This window comes from Psammomys obesus, unplaced genomic scaffold, assembly GCF_907164565.1.
Source record: "Psammomys obesus unplaced genomic scaffold, mPsaObe1.curated_primary_1811, whole genome shotgun sequence".
Taxonomy (NCBI): Eukaryota; Metazoa; Chordata; class Mammalia; order Rodentia; family Muridae; genus Psammomys; species Psammomys obesus.
This window is the reverse complement of record NW_026585504.1, coordinates 42246131-42257996: the sequence shown is the minus strand read 5'-3', so window position 1 is coordinate 42257996 and position 11866 is coordinate 42246131. Positions and strand designations below refer to the sequence as shown.

At 51.5% G+C, this 11866-nt stretch overlaps 1 protein-coding gene across 1 annotated transcript; it reads left to right on the top strand.

The window, feature by feature from the left end:
* The first annotated feature begins 796 nt into the window (after positions 1–796).
* On the top strand, positions 797–10366 carry Rapsn (receptor associated protein of the synapse). Its single transcript, XM_055604367.1, has 8 exons — positions 797–1070; positions 1664–2002; positions 6239–6397; positions 7425–7523; positions 7599–7721; positions 8386–8439; positions 9609–9808; positions 10090–10366. The coding sequence occupies exons 1-8, from the start codon at positions 879–881 to the stop codon at positions 10160–10162; spliced, it is 1239 nt and encodes a 412-aa protein (XP_055460342.1). The 5' UTR covers positions 797–878; the 3' UTR covers positions 10163–10366.
* Positions 10367–11866: the final 1500 nt, after the last annotated feature.

Sequence of the window (11866 nt, the reverse complement as noted above, 5' to 3'; positions counted from 1 at the left end):
CCTCTGGCCATCCTGGTGTCCAGAGTGAGTTCCAGGACAGAGAGGGCTACACAGAGAAACCCCATCTTGGGGGGGGGGGATAAAAGCTATTCCATTAGCCAGGTGTGGGGGTCTCACACCTTTAGTCCCAGCACTTGGGAAACAAAGGCCAGCAGATATCTGAGTTTGAGGCTAGCTTGGCCTACAAAACAAGCTCCAGAACAGCCAAGACTACACAGAGAAGCCCTGTCTCTCTTCTTTCTATCTACCTACCTGTATCTATTTTTCTGTCTGTCTTCTATCTATCTATCTATCTATCTATCTATCTATCTATCTATCTATCTATCTATCTATCTATCTATCATCTATCTACATACACATACAAATCCAAAACTCCCCACCTCCCTGATGCCTGTATGCCCAATGTCCTCCCTGCTTCTTTCCTGCTGTCAAAACCCCTGTCCTGACGCTTGCCTACATCCTGGCAGACAGCCTTTGGCAAGGCTTCAGGAGAGCTTAACCTGCCAGTGGCATCAAGGCCATTGCCAGAGTGTCAAAGGGGCATCCAAACAGGTTCCCAGGCGGCAGAGTGCCTGTGTCCCTGGGGAAGCCACCATTCAGCTTTGGGTGGGTACGGCAGACACCCTCGTGACCTTGCTGCTGACATTCCTCAGAAGCCACGTGGCCCCAACTGGCAGGGACAGCTGCAGACAGGGGCTGAACCAGCCTCGTTTCCAGGGTGGCGCCCGCTGACCATCCAGGCCCCGCTCAGCTCCTGCCTGGTGTTGCTTTTCCCTCCCAGAGATCAGTGGGCAGCGGCACTGTGGGTCCAGCACCATGAGGGTCTAGAGACACCTAGCCAAGCACAGTCTTTCCCTGAGTGGCCAGGCTGTGGGAGGATGGGGCAGGACCAGACAAAGCAACAGATCGAAAAAGGACTGCAGCTGTACCAGTCTAACCAGACAGAGAAGGCACTGCAGCTGTGGATGAAGGTGCTGGAGAAGGGCTCTGATCTCGTGGGCCGCTTCCGGGTGCTGGGCTGTCTGGTAACAGCACACTCAGAGATGGGCCGCTACAAAGAGATGCTAAAGGTAGATGTACCCTTCCTGGGTGCTGTGGGAGGGCCTGGGTGCTGTGAACGGGCTGGTAACAGGGCTGTGCTGTGTGGCTTCCAACTCCCAGCCCCCCTTGAAGCTGTCTGAGAATCCTCTGTGTCTCATGGGCTCGTGGCTGGTTCTGACGTTTTTGATTCTGCATGGAAGACCATGAATGTTAGGTGGCTGGGGAGCTTCAGATTTGGGCCTATGGCCTTTAGCTTCAGTATCAGAGCCTCTGAGACAGGTTCTCAGGCATTGGGTGGCAGAGTCCGGAGATCTCAAAACCAGACCTCCTAGCCTGCAGTTTGCTGCCTGGAGGTACAGGCTCTAAGTTGGAGGGTGAGGCTGGTCAGTGGTGGAGACTCCAGGTCTGAGGCTGGAGGTGAAAGGGTGGTGTCTACCCTGAGCTTGGGTTAAAGTTTCTATGCTGTTGCTGGAGGCTGGGAGGATGGACCTGAGGTTGTGAAAGCTATGAGTCTGAGCTTTGAGGTCTGCTGTTCTGGTCGTGAGGTGGGGCTGGGTGTGGCGCCTAGGGGGTGCAGGTTGAGCCATGGCTGAGTGTTGTCAACGTACTACCCCGGGATCAGTTTGCTGTGGTCCAGATTGACACCGCCCGGGAGCTGGAGGATGCCGATTTCCTGCTTGAAAGCTACCTGAACCTGGCGCGCAGCAATGAGAAGCTGTGTGAGTTCCATAAGACCATCTCCTACTGCAAGACCTGCCTCGGCCTGCCTGGCACCAGGGCTGGTGCCCAGCTTGGGGGGCAGGTCAGCCTGAGCATGGGCAATGCTTTCCTGGGCCTCAGCCTCTTCCAGAAGGCCCTCGAGAGCTTTGAGAAGGCCCTGCGCTATGCCCACAACAACGACGACACGATGCTGGAGTGCCGTGTCTGCTGCAGCCTGGGCAGCTTCTATGCCCAGGTCAAGGTGGGTCTGGGTCCTCGGGGGAGGGGAGGACACGACGATGTGGGCTTTGGGGCTCTTGGAGAGCCTTTTCTGTGGGCCAGGATTCTCACTAGGATAAATATTCCAATGACTTCACCTGTCCAGAAGTTCTTTGGGGACAATGCCATTAGGCTTAGCCAGTTGGAGAATTTGTATGTGACTCACCCATCCAGAAAATGGCCCCACAGGTGGCATAGGTTTTGAACTGCCTGTGCTCTGGTGAACCTCAGCTGCATTCATCTCTGGATGGACCATAGCACCAGTGACACGTTTGGTCAGGGAGCATTTCCGTGGCACGTACAGGTCCACAAACTCTCTGGCATCCATAAACTGGCATGGTTTCTAGGGCTGCACCTGTTTCCTCCAAGTCCAGCACAAGAAAGCCCCAAGAGCCTCTTAGGAACCACACACCTGATGGACACCGCCCTCAGCCCTCCTTTTAGATAGGGGTGTGGCGAACGAGAAACCAGAACTCCAGGAAGGTAGAGCCAGGGTTCACACCCCCATCTCTCAGATGACCTAGGAAATCTGTGTTTTCTGTGTGGTCGTGGGCAAGTCACCTCTCTTCTCTGGACCCTGAGCTGTCTGGGTATAAATGAGGATGAGTAGGGCTCACAGCTGGGATGTAAAGATTCATTTGTCTAACATTGAGGTGGGGCTAGAGAGATGGATCAGTGGTGGCTAAGAGCCCTTGCTGTTCTTGCAGAGGACCAAAGTTTGCTTCCCAGCACTGATATGGTGCCTCACAACTGTCTGTAACTACAGTTCCAGGGGGTCCCATGCTTCTGACTGCCTCAGGCTGCCGAATGCCCATAGTGTATACACGTACACTCAGGCACATAGTACACTTAATATCAAATAAATAGTTTTTTAAAGATTCACGGAGGGGTCTGGATAGATGACTCGGAGGTTAAGAGCACTGGCTGCTTTCAGAGGTCCTAAATTCAATTCCCAGCAACCACATGGTGGCTCACAACCATCTATAGTGAGATCTGTTGCCCTCTTCTGGCATGCAGGTGTACATGCAGGCAGACTACTGTATAAATAATAAGTCTTGAAAAAATATATTTACAGAGCCAGGTGGTGGTGATGCATGCATGCCTTTAATCCCAGCACTTGGGGAGGCAGAGGCAGGTGGAGCTCTGAATTCCAGGCCAGCCTGGTTTACAGAGTAAGTTCCAGAAGAGACAGGACTACACTGAGAAATTCTGTCTGTCTCTTTTTTTTACTGAGGATCCACTACATCTCATGAACTGTTGGACTCTGTGTCTGTAGCAACAAAGACAATGGCAGGGTCTCTTACGAATCTCCGTTCTATCTGGATGAGAAGGACAGTTAACACAATCAGGAAGTTGATTGTGTGCCATGTGAAGATAAATGGGACCAGGCGTGGTGGTGCAGGCCTGTAATCCCAGAATTTGGGAGGCAGAGGCAGGCAGATCTTTGAGTTTGAGGCCAGTCTGCTCTACAGACTGAGTAAGTTCCAGGACAGTCAGGGCTGCACAGAGAAACCCTGTCTCAAAAAAAAAAAAAAAAAAAAGTGAGCAATACCAGGATGAGGGGTAGGGACACTGTTTTTAAGAGAGTGGCCAGTGAGTGATGGAGAGGGAGAGGAGTGAGCCAGGCAGAAATCCCGGAATACGCATCAGGCCAAGAGAAAAGGAGGCCGCAGAGCTGAGAGTGGAGTGTGAGGAGGTGGGAAGCCACGCAGAAGGGTGGGGTGTGAACTTTGGTAGAGTTGGTGGCCAAAAGCTCCAATCACCAGGACTTAGTGGGTCTCATGTAACCCAGTGTGACATCCAGCTGTAGAGGAATTTTTAGATCTATTCATTTGTATTTTATGCGTTATGGGTGCTTTGTGTGTGTGTGTGTGGTTGAGCACCACATGTGTGCACTGCTTGTGGACACCAGACAATGGCACTGGATTCCCTGGACCTGGAGTTATAGGTGGTTATGGTCTACAGTGTGGGCGCTGGGAATTGAACCCAGGTCCTTTGCAAAAGCAGCAAGTGCTCTAACCTGCTGAGCCATCCCTCTAGCCCAGCATCTCACCTTTCACTCTGAAGTGGTTTTATGCACATCACTAAACTCTGAAAACAATATTTGTTTTCCAGGGACCCTTTTTAAAATTTTAAAAATTTGTTTATTTACACATATGGTACTCTTGTTTGCATGTGTGCCCTCATGACTGAAGAGGGCACCATATCCTATTATAGATGGTTGGGAGCCACCATGTGGCTGACTGGGAATTGAACTCAGGACCTCTGGAAGAGCAGCCCGTGTTCTTAACCAACGAGCCATCTCTCCAGCCCCGACTGATGGTTTCTTACATAACCACAATAACTTTTCTCATGCACACCAACATCATCAGAATCTCAGAATAGCAGCTAAATAGTCCTGAATGCCCTGTCTGATTCACATGTCTCTGCTTATCCTAAAGTACTTCCCTTACCCTCGGCTTGTAGAGAGCAGGGGACAACCAGAGCTACCCAGCAAGTGGCTTATTATGTCTTTTATGTCTCTGAATAGAAAATTCTGGTTCTCCCTTTTATCTTCCATGACCCTTTGAAGAAACTAGATTACGGGCTTTGTGGAATGTCACCTCTCGTTTTCCCCCATCTTTTGTGTCTCCTTGAGAAGATGTGGGACCCCTCCTTTACCCCCAATGAGTTTGGTGAGATGAGGTCACACAGCTTGGGTAAGGATGCTGTTAGAGATATAGGTGTCCTGCTTTTTCCTATTTGTTTGTTTATGGGGTTTTTCAGGATAGGGTTTCTCCATGTAGCTCTGGCTGTCCTGGAATTCTGTCTGCAGACCAGGCTGTCCTTGAACTCACAGAGATTCACCTGCCTGCCTCTGCCTCCGCCTCCCAAGTGCTGGGATAAAAGGCGTGTGCCACTACCTGACAGTACATTTTTAATTTACTGTCTGTTTCGGTTTGATTTGGTTTGGTTTGGTTTTGATACAATGAAGAGCCACAGGCTCATTTTGAACATCTTTGGACTAGGTGTGAAGTCCTCATGTTCCTTTTCAAGTCTAGATGTGGGTCCCTAGTTGCTCACTGCTGCCACTCTGTGCTACTAAATCTTTCCACGTGTCAGAATAACTGGAATTTACACAACAGGGCTATTTCTAACCTAAACCTAGCATTCTTCTCAAAGATGAAAAATTTTGGCCCATTTGTTTGTTTGTTTGGGTGGGTGGTTAAAGACAGGGGCTCATGTATCCAGAGTGGCCTCTGATTCCACAAGTAGCCGAGGCCGGCCTTGAACTCCTGATTCTCCTGCCTCCACTGCCTTTGTGCTGGGATTCCAGGTGAGCAATGTCACACTCGGCCTTGCTTTAGGTTTTAACGGAGGAGAGAGACGACAGGGCGTGGTTGTGTGTGGTAGATGATTGAGCGGAGAGCCCTAGGTGATGCGGGTGCAGGGGCCTGTGCCTGGGGGTGGCTTCCTACGTCACGGCTGGAGCATAGGAAGGAAGCCAAGATAGGTACAAGATGTGGACTAGGGCGCTCCAAAGCTCTGTTTTCCTGATGAGTGGGAAGAAGGGCATTGTGTGGAGGGGAGGGCTCTTGTGTGTTTGAGGGTAAGCACTCGAGAAGGATTTCCTGGGACTGAAAATACTAGGGTTTCTGCAAGTTCAGGGGAAGTGTTCAAGGGAAATTCTGGACATATTAAAACTCAATTATTTCCTGAGGGTCAGAGAACTGGCTCGGCAGTTAGAAGCACTCATGGCTCTCCAGAAGACCTAGGTTCAGCTGGGCGGCTCGCAGCTTCCTGTAACTCTAGTTCCAGGAAGAACTAGAACTGCTGCTCTTCTCAGTGCTGAACTCACGGAGCGCACATGCTCAGTAACACACATGCATAAAATGAACAAATATATATTAAAGAATTTCAATTTCGCCAGGAGTGGTGGCGCACACCTGTAATCCCAGCGCTCAGGGAGGCAGAGGCAGGAGGATCTCTGTGAGTTCGAGGCCAGCCTGGTCTACAAATCGAGTCCAGGACAGTCAGGGCTACACAGAGAAACCCTGTCTCAAAAAACCAAAACCCAAACAAACAAACAAACAAACAAACAACAAAACATACAAACCAAAACCAAAACCAACCAAACAAATCATTAGGCGCTCTGGCTGTCAGAGAACACAGGCCTGGAGACCTGGGTTTGGGTCAGTTCCTACCTCTCAGTCCCCCTCTTGTTCTGTGCCCCATGCAGGACTATGAGAAAGCCCTGTTCTTTCCCTGCAAGGCTGCAGAGCTTGTCAACGACTATGGCAAAGGCTGGAGCCTCAAGTATCGGGCCATGAGCCAGTACCACATGGCTGTGGCTTACCGCCTGCTGGGTCACCTGGGCAGCGCCATGGAGTGTTGTGAGGTGTGATGGCCTGGGAAGCACATGGGTGATGGGGGTGGGAGAGGCTCTCAGGCCCAGGACACAGGGTCCCCTATTTTCTAGAAGAGCCCATAGGACCCCCCCCAGAGGCTTGCTAACAAGCACCTGAAGAGTGTATTTCTCTCATAAACTGCCTTCTGGTTCATACACTGACCTCACTCCCTTCTGGTTCATCCTCAGGGCAAGGAGCTTCCCTGTCCCCAGGAGCCTCTGTGGGCCACTCTGAACAGCCTTATGTAAAACATAAGAGCTACGCACGTAGCTCAGTTGACAGAGCGCTTGCCCGACGTGCACAAAACCCTGGGTTCAATCCTTAGCCCTACATAAAATCCAGCTTAGTGATTCATACCTATAATCCCAGCACTTGGAAGGAAGAGGCAGCATCAGAAATTCGAGATCATCCTCAGCTACACAGTTCAAGGCCTGGCTGGGCTACATGTGACTCTGTCTTTTAAAAAAAGAACAAAAAAAAAAAATTAATAAAACAGAGACAAGTACAGCGTCACTTCCTGTAAGCCCAGCACTCAGAAGCAAGCGGTATGATCACTTAGCTTGAGACAAGCCTGGACTTCATTGGGAGCCCTTGTAAGAGAAAAAAAAAAAAAAAAAAGGTGGGGAATGGGTGGGCTTCTGAGTCTCAGAGCTGTTCCAGCTCTCTAGCCCACACCATTCTCAAGAGAATCTTTTTCTTAATAAACTTACAATTTCTATCACACACACACACAAGATAAAAAGAGAAAAGGAAGAAAGACCCAGCCTTGAAGCTCCCTCACTCGGGTTCAAATGGCATTGCTTCTTCCTTTGGTCCTGATGAAGGCGCTTCTCCCTGAGTCTAGTTTCCGTCCATCAGACAACAGTGGTTCAGTGTAAGGTGCCTCACCAACCACAAGTGTGTGTTAGGTTCTGAGGATGTGGCGATCCCATCTATCCCTTCCGAGGGACCTCTGGGTATAGGACACCCCGTAAGAGCATCACATGACCTTGCCTGAGCCGCCAGCCTCCTTTGCAGGAGTCCATGAAGATCGCTCTGCAGCATGGGGACCGACCGCTGCAGGCACTCTGTCTGCTCTGCTTTGCTGATATCCACCGGAGCCGTGGGGACCTGGAGGTGAGGTCACCAGGATGAGGTGGGGGGGACTCTGGGTCTGGAACACCCCAGTTCCAATCCTGCTTGGCTCTGCAGACAGCCTTCCCTAGGTACGACTCTGCCATGAGCATCATGACCGAGATCGGAAACCGCCTGGGGCAGGTGCACGTGCTGCTAGGCGTGGCCAAGTGTTGGATGGCCAGGAAGGTGCTGGACAAGGTGAGGCCTTCCCTGTGGCTAAAGCTTGCTCTGGTGCTCACAGTTTAGGACTACTCAGCCAACACCCCCGGGGTGGTGGTGGAGAACTGTGCTGGACGTGTCCTCTTTATTTAACATCTGACTTTCATGAGGCCCAGACATCCCCAGGAGTTCTCCACACTCTGAGAAGGCCCAGGCCTTGCCCAGGGACCCACAGTTTATAAAGGGCCAGAGCTAGCATTTCAACTCGGTCGTCTTTTATTTAATTATTTAATTATTCATTCATTCATTCATTCATTCATTCATTCATTCATTTATTTATTTGTTGAGACAGGGTTTCTCTGTGTAGCCTTGGCTGTCCTGGAACTCACTCTGTGGACCCAGGCTGGCCTTGAACTCACAGAGATCCGCCTGCGCCTCTGCTTCCCAGAGTGCTGGCTCTAAACCTGGTCTTCTTAAATTCCTTTTTACTGTGGCGGAGCATCCCACGAGGCAGTCACGTTCTGCCCATAGTGTCTGCACAAACTAAGGCAGGATGTAACTTGCTCACACAGCCCCTCCTGCTGCCTTCTCACAGGGCAATGGCTCCACCCCTGCTTCTCTCCCAAGGCCCACTTTTCATTTCTTTGCTATGAGCCAAGGGCAGTCCAATTGCCCACAGCTCTGGCCTCTGCTCACCTTTCAGGCTTTGGATGCCATTGAGAAAGCCCAGGACCTGGCTGAAGAGGTGGGAAATAAGGTCAGACATAATTATATCTCCTGGGTCTGGGGTCCAGAGCTAAAGGAGGAAAATTGGGTATGATGGTACGCACTGTAATCCCACCACTTGGGCGGAGGAGACAGGAGGATTGGAGTTCAAGGTTCTCCCTGACTATGTAGTGAGTGGAAGCCAGCTTGGGGTACGTGAGACCCTGCCTGAGCCCTGAGCTCTTCTGGCCCCCTGGAACGTACTTGCAGTCGCCCCAACCCCCCGGATCTCCAGCTCCCTCCCAGAGAATAGTTGTGGGGCCAGGCAGGCATTTCACAGCTTGGAGGATCGCTGGGTTCCTGGTAGCCTCTCGGTTCCGTGGGGTAGATGTCTTCTCTTCGTGGGCACTATGTATGCGTGCACATGCTACACATACACGTAAATCTTAAAAACAAAACCAAAATAACAGCCCTGACAACGTCTTCTACTCCTCAAGGGCTGGGTACCTGGTAGCTGGGTCTCTTCAAAAATGCCGGCTGCTGCCTTCGCTGTGAGCTTTCTCATTCCACAGATGACGGTCCAGGTCCCAGCCACCAGCTGGCGTGTCTTCATGCCAAAGCCTGTAGTAGGGGTAGTGTCTTCGGATGTCTCAGGTGTATCCAGACACGAGAAAGCTTCGTGTGCCCTAGAGTCTTCTAGAAAACGTGCATCTCTGTAGGCTCCCGGGGCAGAGCCCAGCTAGGATGCTTGAAGGATATTTGCTTTGGGCTGGACCACAGCCACTCATGTTTATCCAGGCATCAGGCTGATCAGAAATGTATATCCAATAAAAATAAGAGAGCAAATCAGTTATTGGAGGGGCAACACAGCAGCAGGTTTGGTCCATAAAATCATTTAGGAACACGGCATGGTGGGGCACACCTGTCCCAGAACTTGGGACCTGGAGGCAGAGGATCAGGAGTTCTAGGCCAGGCGCGGCTATACAGTGAGTTTGAGGCCAGCTCGGGCTATGTCTGTGAGATCCTATCGCAAAACAAAAGCATGGGACCCCGTGTTTCTCACCTCTGGCTTCACCCACTCTCTGTTCAAAGGGAATCCGAGGCTCGGAGCAGACAGTCTTTTCCCCAGTTCCCACAGCAAGGCAGGGCTGTGGGGGGACCAGCACCTTCCTACCCTGCCCTTCCTCTAGTCCCTCATGGAGTCTATCCCCACCGCCCTAGCTGAGCCAGCTCAAACTGCACTGCCTGAGCGAGGGCATCTACCGCAGCAAAGGGCTGCAGCGTGAGCTGCGCACGCACGTGGTGAGGTTTCACGAGTGTGTGGAGGACACGGAGCTCTACTGTGGCCTGTGTGGCGAGTCCATCGGGGAGAAGAACAGCCGTCTCCAGGCCCTGCCCTGCTCCCACATCTTTCATCTCAGGTGAGGACTTCGCTGGGCAGGCAGCACCCCCCAGGTCACACTAACAATACTGAAGGCAACCCCCGTGGGTGTTCATTCCTACCGTCATCCCAAGGGGAATTCAGAAAGACCCCTTCAGGTCAGCCCTGGGGTGGGAGCACATGCCCACTGTGCCCAGCCCGGAAGCCTCGGGTGCAGGGCGGGCAAGAAAGTGAGCAGGAGCCCGGGGGAGCCAGGAAGACACAAGCCAGGGTCCGGAGTAAGCCTGGCCTGGGTGAGGGACGGAGCCGTCTGCCCCACAGGTGCCTGCAGAACAATGGTACTCGGAGTTGCCCCAACTGCCGCCGCTCCTCCATGAAGCCAGGCTTCGTGTGACCCCAGTGGCCATCTTGGGATTCCGCGCAACCTCCCTTGGCTCCTTCTCCATCATCACGCTGGAGGCCCTGGTAAAATCCTAGGGTAGCTGCCTGGGCCTCCATGGCCATCTCCGGGCCTAGGGCCTGCCTGCTGCCCCTCTGGGGCTGGCTCCCCTCCCCGGCCTCTTTGTACTTTGTTCTTTACAGAAAAATAAAATGTTTGTACCTGGTGCTAGTGATGCCGACCCTCCTCCTTCCTCATGCGGGTGTCCCCAGGCGGAAGCCTCACTCCACACAGAGTTTGACCCTCCAGCCAGCCACCTTAGCAGTTAAGCTGGCCCGAGAACTGGAGACAAGAGCCCCGCCGCTGAGCTCATACACACATGCCAGAGCACACACACAGATGCACCCTCGGGTGTGAGGAGCTGAGGGGGGACTCACGGACAATTAGCAGGGTCGTCACCGATTTTTAAAAATGACATCTACTCATTTTGTGTGTATGTGCCAGGGTGAGTGTGTGGTTAGAGAACAGTTTTGGGGGGTCAGTTCTGCTCTACCATGCCAGCCTCTGGGGGTGGAACTCAGGTCCTCAGGCTTGGAGGCAAGTGTCTGTACACGCTGAGCCATCTAGCTGGGCCCAGGGTTTCTTTGTGTGGCCCTGGCTGTCCCGGAACTTGCTTTTGCAGACCATGCTGGACTGGAACTCAGAGATCCACCTGCTTTGGCCTCCCGAGTGCCGGGATGAAAGGTGTGCGTCATCACGCTCAGATGCTGCCACATAGATTTTCCCTGCTAATGCCTTTGTCTGTCAGGCTGATGAAATGCCTTATAAGCAACAGACATTCATTTCTGACAGTTCTGGAAGCCAGGAGGCCCATGATGTAGTGTCTGGTGAGGGCCCATGTTCTGGTTCATAGACACATCTTACTGTCTAATGTCGTAAAAGGAGCAGAGCGACTCTGTGGGCTTTTTTTTTTATTTTTTTTTTATTTTTTAATAGGATCTCTCTATGCAGTCCTAAACTAGGTTGGCTTTTCTTTTCTTTCTTTCTTTCTTTTTTAAATAGGATCTCTCTATGTCTATGCAGTCCTAAACCAAGCTGGCCTTTTTCTGTTGTTGTCTTTTTTTGTTTTGTTTTGTTTGTTTTTTGAGACAAGTGTCTTAGTATGTAGTTCACGCTGGCCTAGAAATCTTTATGTAGATTCAAATTCATGAAGCTCCTGCTGCCTCTGGCTCCTGAGGTTGAAATTAAGGGCATGGGCCACTGCACCTGGCTATGTCACTTTTTATTAGAAGGGAGCTAATGACTACCTCCCAAAGGCCTCTCTACAAATACCACTGCATGGGGAGCTCAGTTTCATTATGTGAATTTGGGACCATAGGGAAGAAGCCCCTACTGGGTATGTTTGATGAGGCCTTGAATAAGAGCGTTAAAGCCTGGGACAATAGCTCAGTTGGTTGGAGCTCTTGCCTAGCAGGCTTGAGGTTCTGGATTTAATCCCCCAAACCACACAAACTAAGTGTAATAGCACATCCTAAGGCTTGGGAGGAGGAGGAGGGTTAGAAGTTCAAGGTCATCCTGTGTTACACTGCAAAATGAGGCCAGCCAGGAAAACTGTGTACCCCCTGAAAGGAGGTGAAATGCTAGGGAAACACCTTAGCCTTAAAAACGCCCAGCAGAGCAATTGTGATCTTTGAACATGTTCAGAGCACGAGGCCATCG